The following is a 19,508-nucleotide window of genomic DNA, read 5'->3' on the forward strand; positions in this document are numbered from 1 at the left end:
AGTAAATAAAATAATTTAAAAAATAATTAATATTAACAAAAAATAAATTACTTAATATTATCTTTTTATTTTTTGACCAGACAGATTAGAAGATCTCTGACCTTAAGCATCACACTCACACACATCATACACACACATATATTTTAAAATTTTATTTATTATATATTTAGTCACCGTCAAATTTAAATTCGGATGTAATATATTAAAAGATAATATATTTAGTCACTCAACCAAAGTCTTAGTTACCCTAACATTATTTTTTGGGTTTGTATAATTGAGAGAATTATATATAATTTTTAAAAATTTTAAGATAGAAATATTATATTTTTATGTATGATTTAAAATTTAAAAAATTATTCTCAAATAAGTTTAATTCTAAAAAAATTAAAATACCATCATTTCAATTTTTATATTTTTTTAAATATATTTAATTTTCATAAAAATAAAATCTAAATAATAAAATAATACTTGAACTATACACACTCTTTTTTTTTTGGTTTCTCACGGTATCCCCCAACCCGGCAGGCCAAGGACTAATCCACCGCGGTACTGAGCTCCATTTAAGGGTTTGTCGCTGGCCAATGGGTTGCTGCATGCACAAGGCCTATACACACTCTTTAAACAACGGCTAAATCTCCAATTTATTTTTTTGGTTAGATAAATTTAGATGACTCTCAATCTTTAAATATTACAACACACCCACACATTTACCCACATGTTCTAGCAACAGCTAGGAGTTTCATTTTGTTTGTCCATGTTCATCGCAGCCCTATAAATGTCAAAGGCCCCTCCACATGACCTCAAACCAAAAAAAAAAAGTATAAGGCCTTAGCTAAGTTGTGGAGCCCAAATATTTTGTCAACTTCAGTAAATGATACATCCACTTGACCAATCATCCTATCGGTAAAATTATTAAATTAATTGTTTATATAAAATATCTATTAAAAATAAGTTAAATAATCAATAATTAATTTTGTTATTAATTTTTAACGTGCATATAATATTTTTTCCATTTGATTTGTTACCTTTATATTGGTCTCCTTCAAAATTCAATATGTTACATTTATTTATCTTTTAAAAATATCACATTTTATAACAAACAAAGATACATACGTCATAGCGCCTGGGTTTGAAAAACTTTAGTGTTTAATAAAATATAAAAGTTTCATTGATCAAGTAAAACGTGGAACAACTTTATAATTTAATGCTATGAATATTTATTATGCTTTAAGCTTTTTCTTTCTTTCCACTATTAAAGGAGAGAGAATAAAATTTAATTTGAAATATTATTAATATTGGAAATTAAAAAAAAGTCAAAAATACAATAATATTCATAGAATAGAATTAGGGAGATAGATTTTGATATTTGATCCCTAGTTGATAATGTTACTCTCCCTTATTGTTTATTACAATCAAATTACCAACAATTTTTATGAATTTTTTTCTCATCGTCAAGAAAAATAAAATGACGAAAATGAAGAATAATTTTGTTAAAAAATTACATAATTAAAAGGAGTAGTTTCTGACACAAAACAAAATGTATTGCATGCTAGCTAGTCAAGAAAAAATATGTATTGCATGCTAACTAACCTCCACATGAAGATATTGACATAGTATATCGGTTAACAATTAGAGAAAATTTATTTCTTCTACAGCTTCTAAAAAGAATATTATTTAAAATAAGGATCAAAAAAATTATTTTTTATTTTTAACATTTTTTAAAATATATTTTAAATTTAATTTGTTTCAATTTATGTTTAATGTTTTAAATATAGTTCAATTCTATCTTGAGTATTAATACCGTTAGCAAATATACTAACGCACAAGTACCATATCATTGTAAGATGAGAAATTTTTGGAGGCAAATAATTTTTAATATTTTTTGTCATTGTTTAAATAATATAAATACTAAATTATTTTTAATAAAAAAATTTAATTTATGTGTGTAAAATTTGAAAAATATGGATATAAAATATATTGATTTATGTCAATAAAATTGTAGTAAATATAAGTAGAAATTATATATTTTTGTATATAAAATATCTATAAATATAAGTACAAATTATTACTGATTAAATGCTGACAAAAAATAATAATATTTATTGACTATATAATATTATTCTTGTAAGATTATCATATTATATATTATCTCACTTAGAAGTAAACTGAAATGTATTCAAGTATTAAAAATAAAATTAAAATAAAATACAAATAGCAAGAAAAAATAGTATTTACTATTGAGTAAATTTTTTATAATATAATCAAGTAATTAATTTACAAGTAGAATCGTTAATGAATTTGTAGAGTTAAAATAAGGTAATTAAGTAGAAAGTAGCATGTGAATGGAGTGATAAATAAATGAGAAGAAGTGACAGTTGTGTACGGCAAGAGAGAGTGAGACGGTCCATTACCTCCTCTTTCTGATTTCGTGAAGTTCGTTGTTCTTACATACAAGTCTTCCTTTTCTTCATTATTTAAAGAGAGAGAAGAGTGGTTCCCCCAACATACATAGCAATTAGCAACCTCAAATATTGTTTGTAATTAGTAACAAAAATACTAAACTAATCACACAAAGATGACAGCTCTTTCCAACGGCCACGCCGCTAATAACTCTTCTCCTCTTTTCAAGATCCCACCCATCAAATTCACCAATCTCTTCATCAATGGCCACTTTGTTCATTCTCTCTCAGGTAATACTAACAATACTCATCACTTCTTCTTTCTTTCTTCATCCTTGTTTAATTACTAATATCCCTTATTATTTAAGGCTTCCTTCTAAGTTCTAAGCTTTCTCTTCTATGTATATATATTTCCTCCTTTTATCACTTTGCTCTTTTTCTTTCCTTTCTTTTCTTTTTTAGGAACTCTCAATTGGTATTAAATTAAATAATTGTTTATTTAAGTCAAATATGGTAAATGATAATGTCCAATTTCTTACGAATGAATGTCGTACTTTGCGTCTTTACCGTAAAAATTAAAATAAAGAAATCCTTGTTTTTCACTTTCATCACGTGAAAGATTTGTCATATTCCCACGGGTACACGGAGATGGAAACTTTGCTATTGGAAATTTGGATATATATGGTTTTGGACTAGTTGAACCTGGGAGGTTGAATACTAATATTGGTTGTATAATTGTATCAGTGATATCAAAAATAAATTGAGTTTTTTTTTCCTCCTTTTGGGTGTTAGTATGTTAGAAGGATTCACAGGCAAAACATATTTTAATCTTTTTTTTCTAAAAGAATGCTAATCTATAATGCCTATGAATATATTATTAGAGCTTGACTTTGAACCGCATATTGCCAAATTTATAACTGTAGAGCAGAATATAATGATTTATGCGTATATATTTTATCTTTATACAAATTCCGTAGTAAAGTTGTAATAGACATAGTTGTTCATGCGGCTTATATTATTATTTTAAGCTGTAGTTTTATTATATGATATTAAAATTGTATGATTGAAAGATTTAGACTTTAATTTTTATTAAATTCTAAAAGAAAATTATCATAAGATAGATAAAAAAATTTTATACAAAATTCACATAAATGCAAAATAAATTTTTATCTAAAAAATATATTAAAATATAATTATTTATATGTCTTTTTTTATTAATTTAATTTTTTTTAAATAGTTATAAAAAAATTAATGATTAAAAATTATTAAAAGTTTCAGTATTTTATTAGAATTTAATTTACGTTCATCCATCCATCCTCCATAGATTGTATTTGTATGCATTAATTGAAACTACGTGTCGAAAAAAGAAACTTACGATGGAGATAAGAGAGACGAAGAATGAAGAACCCGTATGGACTATACATGAAATATCCAAATCATACCATTTTTATATTGGTTTAATTTTTGTACTTGATTTTTAATATGGAAAAAATTTGGAAATCCTAACAGGAAACGAGTTTGAGACAATAGATCCGAGAACAGGAGAGGTAATAGCAAAAATCTCGGAGGGAAGAAAAGAAGACATTGATGTGGCTGTTAAAGCGGCACGTGAGGCATTTGACAACGGTCCATGGCCACGCATGTCTGGTGCGGTACGTTTTTCCATCTCTCTTTCTTTTTACATACTTCTCATCTCTTCGATTAACTAATTTAAAATATTTAAATTTTAGTTAAATCTTAAATCTTTGAATTTCTAATTCTACTATTTTCATAGCTGATTCGAATAGCTACCAACTAGTCCTTTCAAATTTAAGAGGTTAGAGGTGTGTATTTATCAAGTCACATTTCTTTTATTAATTAATTTTAGATTATGATTTTTTTAAAGATAAGTATTTAAGATATAATAATTTTTATGATACATTGCATGATTAATGAGAAAATATGAAAAGTAGGATAAAATAAATGGGAATTGATTTTCGAACTAGCACCAATCATCGGTGGAATGGAAAGGAACAAAATTAATAATAAATGAGCTGAAATATAATTGTCTAAAGACATGATGAATTTATGAGTAATGGGTATTTGTCTATTTGGCTACTAATGTCCCAACCTCCAACAAACAAAAACGTGGCCAGATATAATCCATTATAAATGTATATATGTATAAAATTGAAATTTTATTTCAGTATAACTAATTGACGGGGACCACAAAATAACCATTTCTCATTTTTTAAGGGGTGTTTAGAATTTTAAAACTAGAAAAAAAATATTTTTTATTTAAAATATTGAATTAAAATTTTGTGTATACAAACGAGTGAACAAGTGGGCAACCATATAATTTTATTATCTAACAGTTTAGTGTATACGCAATTATTTGCACATTTCTTTTTCTACAATTTAATTGGTTAATATATTAGTGTATAAAAATTAATCTAAGTAAAATATTTTCTTCTAAATGAAAGGGGAAAATTGAAAAAATTATTCCGTTAAGAAAATTTATTTATTAAAAGAGACCTATTTTTATGAAAATTATTAAGAAAGATTAATTAATAAAACATTTAAAAAGGAAAATCAAATTTATTTTATTAAAGAGACAAATATACTGTTAATTATTATTTATTTATTTTTTTAAAGACATATTTTTTTAATTGAAATTTTTTTATCTTTCTTCTTCTTCTTTCTTGTTTAACTATGTTTTTATGCATTAAATTAATTTCTGTGTCTTACTTTATTTTTTATTTAAATTTTATTGTAAATAACTTTGTCATTTTATTTTATACTTTCACTTTGCACTCTCAAATCCAACACAACATGGACAAAATAAGAACTAAGAGAAAAACAGAGAATCTAAATTTTTATTTTAAAAAGAAACGACAAAATCAACTTAAAAATATGTATAAATAATAATAATAATATATTTATGTTCATAATAAAATAAGCTATAGTTTACATATGGATTTCAAGTTTCAATAAAATTAATAAAAGTATAAAAATTTTTTCTCTCTTTATTATTCTTATGTTACTGTTGTGTTGGGTTTATTGGTAGTAATAGTATAATGAAATAATGAAGTTATTTACTAAAATTGGTGATTTACAGTAATAAATTTATTATAAATAAAAATATATTAATAAAAATTTGAATATAATAGACAATTAAAAAAAGTCTATAAAAAAATAAATAAATAATAATTTAAAAATATATTTGTCTTTCTTAAAAATTTTTTTAAATATTTTAAAAATTAATATTTTTGATAATTTTGGTATTAAATTTTTTTTAATAATTAAATATTTTAATAATCGTTTAAAATAAGTTTTCAAAAAATATATGCGCATCATACTTGAGGCGCCTTCTGCAGTCCTACTAGTACATTAACATGTGTTAATTGAAAATTGAGATTTAACGGAACCTATAGAAGATTATTTCAATTAATAATAAATATTTATATATGACCAAATTATTTATACATATACAATTATATCTTTTTTCTATGCGAGAGAGATCGAATCTATTCTTTTGTTATCCCCTAATAAATATGTTTTGCTTTCTTTATTTTTGCCACTCGCTGTTAGACTAAGGTAGGTTTAGTTTGATAAAATTTTTATTTTTTTAATTAAAAATAGTTTATAAAAGTTAATTTTTTAAAAATTATAATATTTGTATTTGATAAATAAATTAAAAATATTTTTTAATAAATACAAATAATAATAAAAATGTTTGGTAAATTAATTTTTAAAATTAAAAAAACTATAATAAACATTAATGTGAATTGAATTTTGATATTAATTAATATACGAAATTATATTAAAAATTTTGATAAGTATATATTAATTTAAATGACATAGTCTTTTCATACTCATTTAGAGATTGCAGATTTGAGTCTTCCTATCTTTGGTAAAAAAAAAAGTATATATTAATTTAAAAAAAATTTAGATGTTTTTAAAAATACTTCTAATTTTTAAAGCTACAAACACAAATACATATACATATATAAATTTTTTAATTTATCAAATATAAAATAAAGTATTCGTACTTTTGAAAAATAAAAATAAAAAATACAAAAACTTTTTAAATTTTTTTTATCAAATCAAGTCCAAGCAATATCTATTTGTTGTGATGAAAATAAAAAGCAATATCTCTTAATAAGGCAGGCATATATAAGATTTGAAGTCATTAGAAAATACTAATAATTGAATCATCTTTTTCTAGTAAATTAACAAAAATAATAAGAGGCGGCTAATAAATTCATAAAGGTGTTTTATGATGTTTTTTGACTAAATAAAGGTCAACTTTCTTTGAGGTTATTTTATTATATAAAAAAATTTAGTTAATATATATATTTAAAAGTACATATTAAAATTATTATTTAAAAAATTATAAAAAATATAAAATTTATTTTTTAATGTATCTATTTGATATTTATTAAAATTAAAATTTTAAAATTTTTTATTAGTAATAAATTTAATATATATTTTTAAAATATATGTTAGTTAAATCCAAAAGAATATTTCGTTCAAGCAAATAATGTTATATTTAACAAGTATATTAGGGGCATTTACGTACTTATGTTATTGGATCAATCGATTCAGCATAAAGACAATAAAGAAAAATTGACATAAATCAATTCAACATAATGACAGGATTAATAAAGAAAAAATAAATACCAATACACAATCCCCGGCCTGTAGGTAAGGGGTTCGGTTTTTTGTCACTTTCACATATTGTCACCAAATTGAATAAAAATGAATATAATAATTAGTTAAGTATAGTTGCCTTAATTAGACCCACTTGGGACCCAACATCTGCTCCCTGACTAGGTTTATTTGAGAGGAAAATGGAAAGAAAGAAAAAAAATTAAAAGAAAAATATTTATTTTTAATTGTTTATTTAAAAAAATTAAAGAGAAAAAGTTGAATAGTATAAAAAGAGTTTATGGGATTTACTAATTTTTTTCTTTAATATTAGAAGAAAAAAAATGAAAAATTTGTTATATTTTTTTACTTCTAATATTATTTCTTCTTTTTTAATATATTTTATAATATAAAAATAAAATTATCTTTTTATAATATTTTTTATTTTTCTTTCATCTAAATATATCTAATAATAATAATAATTTACTTAATTTTTTTATTTCATTTTTTTTTTCATTTCTACTTCATTCTTCTCTATTTCTTTCCTTTCAACTAAATATAAAACAAGTGAATATGTTGCTTTTCTCTTTAAAATATATCTATCACTTTTTTTCTTGATATGCTTTATTCTGTTTTTAAGCATTAAATTTAAGTTAATTATTATACCGAATCATCCTTGTTTTATCTTTTTTTTTTTGATAAATTTTGAAAAATAAGCATAACAATAATTGAGTGATAATATTTGAACAATAGCACAATTCAGTTGAGATTATTATGAAATAACTTTTTTTGGGTATAAAAAAAATCTTTTGGGTACATACAAAATTAACCATATATAGTATAAAAGAAAAATCACAGGCATGTGTGATGGAGACATGGATGACCCATACTAACAGGAAACCGTTTGAAAAGTAGAAAACTAGAAAAAGACCTTTACCCCAAATAATTTAAGTCCCACTAATTAAGAAGAAGTTAACTCTTATGCCAGTTGCTTGTAAATTGTGGAGAGAAATTAGCAAAGCAATGAATGTCATTTATTTGATTGATTACGACCATTATGATTTTAATAAGGGAGGAGTAAAGTCAAATGACTCAAATGCTCACAAGAGATAGAACTCTCTTAGCACGTTACATATGAATTCAAACACTATTTTGTTATATGTTAAACTTTTTATTATTGATTAAGAAAGTAAAATCAAGTTGAAAATGATTCATACTATTAATCTATTATCATAACTAGTCATGCTTGTAGCTTTGTTAGTCACAATTAAGATTTTTCATCTATTTCAATGAGTGTGCCTAGTGGAAATTGAATTCTAAATGGACCTTTTGTCTCAAGCTTAACAAATATATTTTTACAAATAGTATGTTTGAGAATATTATATTTCGGTATTATAAAAGACTTGTTTGTTTAGCGTTACAAATAGTTAGAAATTATTTTTAATATTATATATAAAGAATAAATTAGGATGCGTTTGTGTTATTATACATATTCTTAAGTATAAACTTTTAATTCTTAGAATAACTCTAGTGCCAATAAAAAAATGATTTTTTGACAAAAAATATAACAATTGAGTGATATATAATAACTTCATACCTTAATTTTTATTTTCTTAGCATGAGAATATTAAATATCTATTTTTTGGATAAAACATAATATTACATTTTAAATAATAAATGATTTTTGAAAATTAAATTTAAAGTTTCAAATAAATATGATAATAATATATTTTTATAAATAATATTTAAAAATAAATTAAATTTTTTTAAAAAAATATAGGTTACCAATAATGCTATTTGTCAATATATTGTTAATAATAATTAATTATTATATTTTAAATACATATATAAAAAGATACATCTAAAAAATATATATATAAAAATATTTTTATTAGATATAATTATAAATAAAATTAACAAAAATTGATAGAAATACTATTAATAGTTGTTTCTTAAAACAAATAAAGCTAAAAAGTTGTTCCCGCATGCAACACGCGAATAACTGTGAACAGAAGAAAATCTGAATAATCTATTATCTTATTATGTGTGTCATAGTTGACTCACATAAGAGCCCCACTTAAATGCTGTGGGCCAAAATATGAATTGATTTTTCAACATGACAATGTGTCCTCTAGTGAAACGTAGCAACAAGCAAGCCAAATAGAAAACATAGCCAACAGAAGTGTATGTTTGCACGAAAAGAAAAAATGAGAAGGAAAAGAAATTATTAATACCAAATGACATGCATGTCTATTATACTAAAATAAACATGCATCATGATTCATGACAAACAAAAAACGGGGGCATACTTGTCAGTCAGCCGTCAGTTATCATTGTTAGTGTGGAGAAAAATTTAAAGTGAGAGAGTTTCATATGTATTATTGATATGAAAATATTTTTGTTTATAAAGATAATAATTAAAAAATATTAAATAATTTAATATGTTTTGACTAAATTATTTAATATAATATTTATTGAGCAGAGTTTCATATGTACTATTTAGAAATTGAGCAATGTTAGGGGACCAGCAATTTTTGTGATTGTTAACCATCAATTAGCCATCAATGATGATTTGATGGTGTGAGATTGGTGTGAGAATTCATCCAATGGCTCATCTTTTTCTGCTGGTTACATGCTGGCCAAAATTCAATAGAATTGCTGGCCTCCTAGACTTTCCCTTAGAAATTTTAGCATCCCATGCACCAGAAGAACCATTAATACACAATAATATTTGAGTAATAATTTAGAAAAAATCTAGGAGACTAATAATAATTTAAGTTAATTAAGTTAATTTTTTTTTTAATTTGAAAAATTAAAGTAGTAAACTTTTCTTTTGTAATGAATCTGTTTTTTAACTAAGATAAATACTATGATGTTTAAAAGGTAATATTTTTATTTAAAAAAATTAATATTTAATTTAAAAGATATAAAAATAAATAATTTTTAAAAAATTAAAATTTATTACAAAAGTTAATTTAAGTTTAGACAACAACTCATACACATGGTAGAATCAGCCTTTCACTATAATTGACTTTATTCCTAATTAGTTTTTTAACAGAACGGAATAATTTAACATTAGTCACACATATTCATTAAGAAAACGATATAGCATATTAGCATTGCTAAGTAGTTTTCCATGAATCAGTTGTGAGTATTTTGACACTCTAATGCAACACAGGAAAGAGCAAAAATCATGATGAAATGGGCAGATCTTATTGAAGAAAACGTAGAAGAACTAGCAGCATTAGACGCCATTGATGCTGGAAAGTTGTACCACTTAGTTAAGGTCTTGGACATCCCTGCAGTTGCAAATTGTTTACGCTACTATGCCGGTGCTGCCGATAAGATCCATGGCGAGGTGCTAAAAGGTGCTAGAGAGCTCCATGCATATACTTTGATGGAACCAATTGGTGTTGTTGGACACATCATTCCTTGGAATTTCCCTAGCACCATGTTTGCTGCCAAGGTTAGTCCTTCCTTGGCTGCCGGTTGCACCGTCGTCCTTAAGCCGGCCGAACAAACACCTCTCTCGGCTCTGTTTTTCGCGCATTTAGCTAAACAGGTATTCTCTTTCACACACACATGAGACATCCAATCGTGTATTGTTATATCAGCAAAAATCGTTATTATGTCTACATTTATATACAAATGTGTAATTAATTCCATGATCAAATTTGTTACTTGTACCTAAAGCTATTTGATTTTCCTTGTTTATTTGACCTCTTTTGAAGGCTGGAATTCCGGACGGAGTTCTTAATGTAGTACCCGGATTTGGCCCAACTGCTGGTGCTGCAATAAGCTCACACATGGACATTGATAAGGTAATTTATTATACATGTAAGGATAAGACTCATATCCAGTTGTCTTCATGTGAAGTTGTTAGTTGAGAATCGTTAGATGATTTGATATGCTTGACTAAATTATTATTTAACATTTTTTAATTAACACTTCAAGTAAAGACAACTGCATGTGAATTTCTACTAGCATGTAAATGTTACATATTTTGATTTAGAATTAGTAAGATTTTTAAGTGAAGCTTGCTAAAATTGATTTTCCATGGTGGATGAATAGGTTAGCTTCACCGGTTCAACGGAAGTAGGCCGTGCCATAATGCACGCGGCGGCTAGCAGCAATCTGAAACCGGTGTCACTTGAATTAGGAGGAAAGTCACCTCTTCTAATATTTGATGATGCTGATGTAGATAAAGCTGCTGATCTTGCTCTCTTGGGAATCTTGTTTAATAAGGTGACGTTTTCTTTTGTAGAAATCCTACTCTTTTTGCATAAAGCAACTAACTCAGCACTTTCATCTCTTAACAATGTTGGCTTTGAATTTCAGGGAGAAATTTGTGTTGCAAGTTCAAGGGTGTTTGTTCAGGAAGGGATATATGATGAGTTTGAGAAGAAGTTGGTTAAGAAAGCAAAAGCTTGGGTTGTTGGAGATCCTTTTGATCCTCAATCTCAGCAAGGCCCTCAGGTATTTGGATATTCACAAAAAGATAGCATGAAAATGATATTTTGGAGATTTAGATGTTTATGTTATGCGGTTTAGTTAAACATCACTTAAAAAAAATATTATTTTCGATCTTTTTATGTTCATATAATTAGTTTATTTTTCATGTAAAAACAAAAATAAGTAATGAGAAATGATCAGTAATTAATATTTTTAGTTAAAAAAATTTAAAAATTAGCTAGCACTAATTCAAATATAAAATAAATATAAGAAAAAAAATTAATCAACTAACATTTTCTCTTGTTAACTAAGTATGAGTTATGATGATACTTATTTTTAGTTGACTAATAGTTTTTCATTTGTAGGTTGACAAGAACCAATTTGAGAAAATCCTTTCATATATAGAGATTGGAAAGGAAGAAGGAGCAACCCTACTAACAGGTGGTAAAAAAGTGGGCAACAAGGGCTACTACATTGAACCTACAATCTTCTCTAATGTCAAGGTGACTTTTTTAACTCCACAAAAATATGAAACAGGGTGGTTTCAGAACAATTAGATAACTAACCATAATTTTTTTTTTGGTTTTTCCCCCTTTATATTCATTACAACCTGTATAGGAAAACATGCGCATAGCACAGGATGAAATATTTGGCCCTGTCTTGGCACTGATGAAGTTCAGGTAAATTATATCTTTATAATATTTTTTGACACAAATAAATATGTTAGAGACAAAATTAAATTAAAAATAATAAAAATAAAATTAAACATTGGAGATATTTAAAAAAAAAAAAACACACAAACATTAAAAATAAAAAATATACTTTATCGATATTTTTATTTTTATTTTCCTTTGAAAAGCATTGGTATTTGTCTGTTGACGATAACTAAATGAAATTATGATGATAAAATGAAATACAGGACGATTGAGGAAGGAATTAAGAGTGCTAACAACAGTAGATATGGTCTAGCAGCAGGAATAGTGACGAAGAACATAGACACAGCAAACACAGTGTCAAGAGCCATTCGTGCAGGCATTATTTGGATCAATTGCTACTTTGCTTTTGGGAATGACATTCCTTATGGAGGGTATAAGCAGAGTGGGTTTGGAAGAGATTTTGGAATGGAGGGTCTACATAAGTACCTACAAGTTAAATCTGTTGTCACTCCCATATACAATTCTCCTTGGCTTTGAATTAGATATCATGTAGTTTTGTGTGTTTGTGTGTGTGTGAAACTATAGTGTGAGCATACAGCAGTTTATGCATGTATAGTTCATCAAAGCAATAAAATTCGAGCCACTTATTATTGTGCATAAAACCCAATTTTATAGGAGACGATAAAAATAAAAACGTTAAAAAGACAAAAAAAAGAATTTATCTTATTTAATATTATTAATTATTATTAAAATTAATAAATATTAAATAAGATAAATTATGATTATTTTGGTTAATTAATTAATATTTTTATTAAAAATTAGGTTAAATAAGTAAGAGAGTTTAAATAGATAATTTTGTACAATGATTTATTTATCTAAACATAACATATTCAAGTGATCTCTTAAAGTCATATGATAGTTATCAATATAATTGAAATAAAAATGTTATGTACGTATAAAAAATTAATTTTTGAATTAGTTATTTTATATTATTTAATTTATTTTTAATATATATTTTATACAAATAATTTATTTAATAGTTTATTTTTAAAGATACTAGTCACTTGGATAGCGTTTGTTTTCGGAGACAGGACACGGAGACATGGACAGCACATTCTTAAAAAGCGTTTGGAAGCAAAGACATGGACACTGAACATATTGTCTCCGGGACAGTTTTTTATACTTTTGTGTCCACTCTTTTATGAAGGACAATGATGGACACGGGATTTGGAAGAGGGACATAGACTGTTTTTATAAATTTTTTTCTTTTTTGTCCATGGTGCTATTTTTTATTATTCCACTGTTACCCCTTCTTATTTTTCCTATTTTGCGTTGTTCTCAGAAAGTATTTTTTTTACTCCATGCTCTTTTTCTATCTCTACGTTCTTTTTCTTTCTCTTTTTTCTCAAGTACTCTCTCCTTTTTATAAAATTTTTTATTGAACTGGATAATTTCTTTTTTTTTTATCATTCTTACTTCAACATCATTTTAACCTTATATTATATTATTTGATTTGTAATAAAAATAATAATAAAAACAATTAGTCTGGAGACTTTTAAAAGATAAATATTATAAAGGTAAAATTGATATTTTAAAATGCTAAAAAATAATTTATAAATTGTAATTGATTTTATATAATTTAAAGAAAAATTAATTTTTTGAAAAGAAAAATAAAATTTTAGATAAAAAAATTAATTTTCTAAATAAAAATAGATTTTTATGTGCAAAAATTAATTTTTTTCCATTTAAAAATGGATTCTTTTTTTAAAATTGATTTTGTATTTAAAATTAATTTGGCTTATTAACCTAAATGAAATTTTTTATTAATCAAACTTATATTTTTTTTGTTAATATTAACCATATGTATTCCTACATATTAATAATAAATTTTAAAAAAATAATTATATTTATAAATTTTATTTTAATATAAATACTATTATATAATTTTTTATTAAAATTTTTTACTGTTTCAAATATTTTTTTCAAGTTCCCACTGTCTGTACTCTTACTACGTACTCTCATTATTTATTAAATTAGTTTATACTAAAAAATTTGGAATCACATGACTATTTTAGTCATTTTATATAATATTTTAGTCTTGTCCATGTGTATCCAAACATAATACTGGACATTACATTAGTGTCCTTTCCATCGTATCCAAACACGATACACAAAACATAATTTTTAATGTCTCTGTCCTATTGTCTTTATCTCAGTGTCCTATTCTGTCGTGTCTCTACAAACAAACGCTACCTTACTGATGCCCAAAACATCCATTGCTAAGGATGATAACGGAGCTTGCTAATTCTAAAACGCGTGTTATTGTCAATTTAAATCTCATAAATTTTTTTTGGTAGAATAGGAGGTCAAGGACCCAAACAAAGAAAGAAAAATAAAACAAAAAATAATAATAATACTAACTACATCCTCGTAATCTAAAAGAATTAAAATTATCAAAAGATAAAACTTGTATGATATCTGAGGGGCACAACCCGAAAGTATGGAGGCCAAAAAATAAATCATAACCTTTCTTTATTAAAATGTTAGCAACAAAATTAGCTTCTCAAGAGAGTATAATTTTAATGAACCAGATGAATACAATTTACCATGTTACGAATGTCTTCAAGAAGAGCAGCACATGAATAGTGGAAAAGTGAGTCATTATTTTATAAAATTTATGGCCATCAATAAGTCTGATTTAATGACAATATTTCTAGAGTTCTCTAATATAACAATTTACAACACTTTGATAATGGTCCATAATTTAGCGACATGAGAAGACCTTTATGAACCTACTTAAACGATTACAAATGACACCGTCATGCGAGGCATTATTTGTATGTGAGAAAAAGAATCTATCAACATTAATATCAATAACACCTTTTGACGGAGATACCACCTAATAAGATGATCATTGTTGATGTGTAACTTTTTTGGGATAAGGTTGCATTTCATCACACTATTAATGACTGAACTCCTAATTTTTATAGATTCTGCCACAGACATAGGGTTGGAGATAGATCCTTCAAATACCAGCTTATTGTGGAAGAACCAAAGGGATGAGACCGCCACACCAAAGGTGCACGACCAAACGCTATGAAGAGATAAGTTTCTGATGATCCATTCAAATCTATCAAGGGAGTAGAAGTTATTAGCAGGGCATTGAGGCTGTAGAATACACCAAACTACTTTAGCAAAGGGACAATTTCGGAAAACATGAATCGATGTCTCATCGTTATGGTTGCACCGTGGATAAGCTGAACAATTCGTCAAGTGTCTCCTCTTTCTTTTCACATTTGTGAGAATTGCATTATGAATTAAGAGTCATGAATGACCTAATACGTTTAGGATCCCTCCAGTGTCAAATGAGGTTGAAATTTCTGTTTTATATTTATGGATTTACTTGGAGATATTGGTAGGCAGTCTTCAGTTAAAAAAGTCCATCTCAGGTGGGGGCTCAAGCAATCTGATCACTTTGCTTCCATGAGGAAGGAGGGGATAAAATTTCAATTTTTTGAGTAACCTCTTCGGGGAGCCATTTTTGAAGTTTAGTCATGTCCCAATCATCTGAAACAATTAAGAAATCTGTGAGAGACAATCCTGCTTCTGAAATTATACTTACATGATGAGTGTATTGATTTAGACTTCTAAATTTTGGAACTCAGTTATCTTTCCAAAAATTAACTTTTGTGCCGTCACCCACACGTCAAATGGTGTTATCCTGAACATCTTTCTATGGTTGGTATGATGTCATAGCCACATCTATATTTGGCTCTCAACACCTTTGACCAAAGCGCATCTTTTTTCTCCATCAAACCCCAACTAATTTTCATCATGTAGGCATGGTTGAGATCCTTAACTTGCCGAACTCCTAAGCCACCAGTTCTTTTAGGTCTACCAATAGTTCTCCAATTTAACACGTAAATTTTTTTGTTTGCTCGATTTTTTCCCAAATAAAGCTCCTGCATTTACGATCAATAAAGTTACATATAGATGAAGGTAAAATAGCAATTTACATAGTATAAGAAGGAATAGATGATTGACAAATTTCACCAAGGTAGATTTGCCGACTATGAATAGAGATTGGTGCTTTTCAACTATTAGGTCTAGCTATGATCTTAGTTTCAACCTCCTTGTATGTTTCTTTGTTGACTCTTGAGTAGATAATAGAAACACCTAGATACTTTTGTCAAATCATCGGTTTTAGAGAAATTCAGGTAATTACTAATTTGGCTTCTCACAATATTCCCCACATTCTTGAAAAAAAATACAAATTTTGCTTCTGTTTATTTTTTTTTGTCAGAGCTAGTACAAAAAGCCTAAAAAAATTTATTAATGATCTCAGCTTGAATTATGTTAGCTTCAGCAAATAGAATAAGATCATCGACAAAGCACAAGTAAAAGAGATTGGGACCATCTCGATTCAGCTGAATAAGTTTTTCAAAAATCCATATTAACTGCAGCATTGATGAGATGAGATAACCTTTTCATGCAAAAAACGAAAAAATATGGAGAGATAGGATCTACTTCATAGATACCTCTAAAGAGAATGAATTCATCAAGAATTTCATCGTTCTATAAAACTCTCATCTCAGCCGTAGAAATGCAAGAATAAATTAACTCAATAATATAAGAAGATATCCTAATCACCTGTAATGTATTTTTGATAAAGTTCCACCTGAGACAGTTCACATTACTCATTATTGGTCTTCTTTTTATTTTTTTCTTTTAAAATTAGATGTAAAATAAAAAATACTATTTATATTAATTATTTTTGTTATAAAATATATTTTTAGAAAAGTGATGGTTATATTTTTAGAAATTTAAATATTTTTATTTTTATAATTTTTTGTAGATTCCAATACAAAATATAGTTTTAATATAAGTAAAAGATTTGAGTTTTTTTTAACAATTAAATATCAATGATCATATCTAATTTTTGGAAATTAATTTTTTTAATTTTTTTTAATTGAGAGAGTAAATTTTGATCTCTAATCTTTCAATGCTTTATTTTTCATATTTTTTTTAGTCTCAGTTACAAAATATATGATAAAAAATTATATTTTATTCTCTCAAATAAAATAAAAAATAAAAAAGATTTATTTTTCTAATTTTTGAGGTGTTATTGTAATGATTTAAACTTTTATTATTTTAGAAAAATAGATATAAATAATTTTAGTTCTAATTTACGGATATATCTAATATCCGATTCAATTCCTACAAAAAAAGATATGCATATTGAATCTGAACTCATCCATGTGCAGTCCAACCTAAATTCACGCCATGGGTACTAAAAGAAGGAGAGGAAGAGTTGAGTGGTGAACGTAAGATCTTCAAAGTTTCAAAATGATCAAAACATTCTTTGTCCAAACCGTTATGATCACCCAAAATCCACAATGTTGTTTCCCTTTTATCCAATGTGGCATTGGTTATGTTGGATCATCCTCTGAATCTCTGATGCAGACTCACTGCTGAAAAGGGGGCACATGAACTATTATGATGCCTAAAGTTCAATATCGGATAGGTTTTAATTTTAGAGATTACTTTATAATTTTAGTACAAAAATTCTATTGTTTTATATTGATATTTATTTATTTATTTTGTATTTAAATAAATTAATAGAAGAATCAAATTATTCAATTCCTCTAAATGAATTTTGAAAATGTGATTCTCCTAAATCATATAATATATAAATTGTCCTAAACTTTTGTGTTTTAAATAATATATGAATCATGTTATCCTAGGATGATTTATTCATGAAATGCATTGCTAAAAAATACATAAATTGTCTCAAGTTGTTGTGTTTTATAAAATGTATATAAATCATTCTAGGCCATCATGAGTTAAATTTTTTATCCTAAAACTTATTGTCCTAGCACGATTTATGTGTAACTAGTAACCCCTCAAGATTCTAACACGATTTATGTATTACTATGGTAAGACACACTAGATTAGAACGATTTACATTCAAAAACACAAAGCTCATGACCATGGAATAATTTATGTGCTAAAAGAGGTTATATATAAAAGAGAACCATGAATATCGATTCTTAGTTAAGTTGAGAGTTTTAGGAAGATGTTTGAGAATGTATTTTTGTAGTTCATTACCAAAGAAAAATTGATAAAAAAGTGAGGGTGTAACGTTCAATAATAAAAAGCAGGTCAGTTCGTAAATCCTTGAACGAGTTTAGAGGATATACGAAATAGTATATTATAGAAGTAAATAAAATTACAATAAAAAGTAAATAAAATTCATATGAATAAAATTAAATAAAAAATTAAAAAAAAATTTATACACAACATAAATACAGTATAATAAAAAATAAAAAAAAGAATTTATATAAATAAAAAAATAAAAATATCATAAAAATTAATATAAATAAAAATTTATACAACAGTATTTGTTATATGAATAAAAAAATATAATAAAAATAAATAAAAAATTATATGAACAAAATTAAATAAAATAAAATAAATTTAAAAAAAATATACATATAAAAAATAGTATAATAAATGATTAAAAAATAGTATGTATTCTAAAAATAATTAAAATATAAAATCAGAACACTAAAAAAATAATATAAAAAATATAAGATCATATTGTATTTTTTATGTACATGATAAATATTTTTTATATTATTTTTTAGTGTGCTGATCTTATATTTTTAGAGTACATACTACTTCTTAGTTCATATGAGTTTTTTTATCATTTATTATACTATTTTTTATATGTATATTTTTTATGAATTTTTTTATTTTTATTTGATTTTATTCATATGATTTTATTTATTTTTATTGTATTTTTTATTCATATGACAAATATTGTCGTATAAATTTTTGTTTTTATTAATTTTTATGATATTTTTATTTTTTTGTTTATATAATTTTTTTTATATTTTTTATTGTACTATATTTATGTTGTATATAAAATATTTAATTTTTTTTATTTAGTTTTATTCATATGAATTTTATTTATTTTTTATTGTAATTTTATTTACTTCTGTAATATACTATTTCATAAATCTTCTAAACTCGTTGAAGGATTTATGAATACTCTGACCTGCTTTTTACTACTGAACGTTATACCTCATCACTTGTGTTTTCATCAATTTTTTTTTCGGTAATAAAACTAGCAAAAACACACTGTAAATCCCGTAAAATTAATAAATAATTAGTCAATAAATTAAATTTTAATAAAAAATATTAAAAATGTGAATCTAATATTAAAATAAGATAGAGTTCGTTAAAACAAAAATTTCGACACTAATTTTAAAGAATTTGACCCAAAATTGGGCTGAACGAGCTGAACCAGTCGAACCGGATCCATATTGGGCCTAAGCCCAACTTAACTCCTCTTAATCAAATAAGCACA

The 19,508-nt window shown here is 25.4% G+C and overlaps 1 protein-coding gene across 1 annotated transcript; it reads left to right on the forward strand.

Moving 5' to 3' along the window:
• The first annotated feature begins 2,344 nt into the window (after positions 1-2,344).
• Positions 2,345-12,798, forward strand: LOC112802159 (aldehyde dehydrogenase family 2 member C4). The gene is made up of 9 exons (XM_025845253.3): positions 2,345-2,690; positions 3,909-4,051; positions 10,207-10,590; positions 10,760-10,849; positions 11,100-11,273; positions 11,367-11,504; positions 11,846-11,983; positions 12,099-12,160; positions 12,400-12,798. The coding sequence occupies exons 1-9, from the start codon at positions 2,576-2,578 to the stop codon at positions 12,671-12,673; spliced, it is 1,518 nt and encodes a 505-aa protein (XP_025701038.1). The 5' UTR covers positions 2,345-2,575; the 3' UTR covers positions 12,674-12,798.
• Positions 12,799-19,508: the final 6,710 nt, after the last annotated feature.

The sequence above is a fragment of the Arachis hypogaea genome, chromosome 5 (genome assembly GCF_003086295.3).
Source record: "Arachis hypogaea cultivar Tifrunner chromosome 5, arahy.Tifrunner.gnm2.J5K5, whole genome shotgun sequence".
Taxonomy (NCBI): Eukaryota; Viridiplantae; Streptophyta; class Magnoliopsida; order Fabales; family Fabaceae; genus Arachis; species Arachis hypogaea.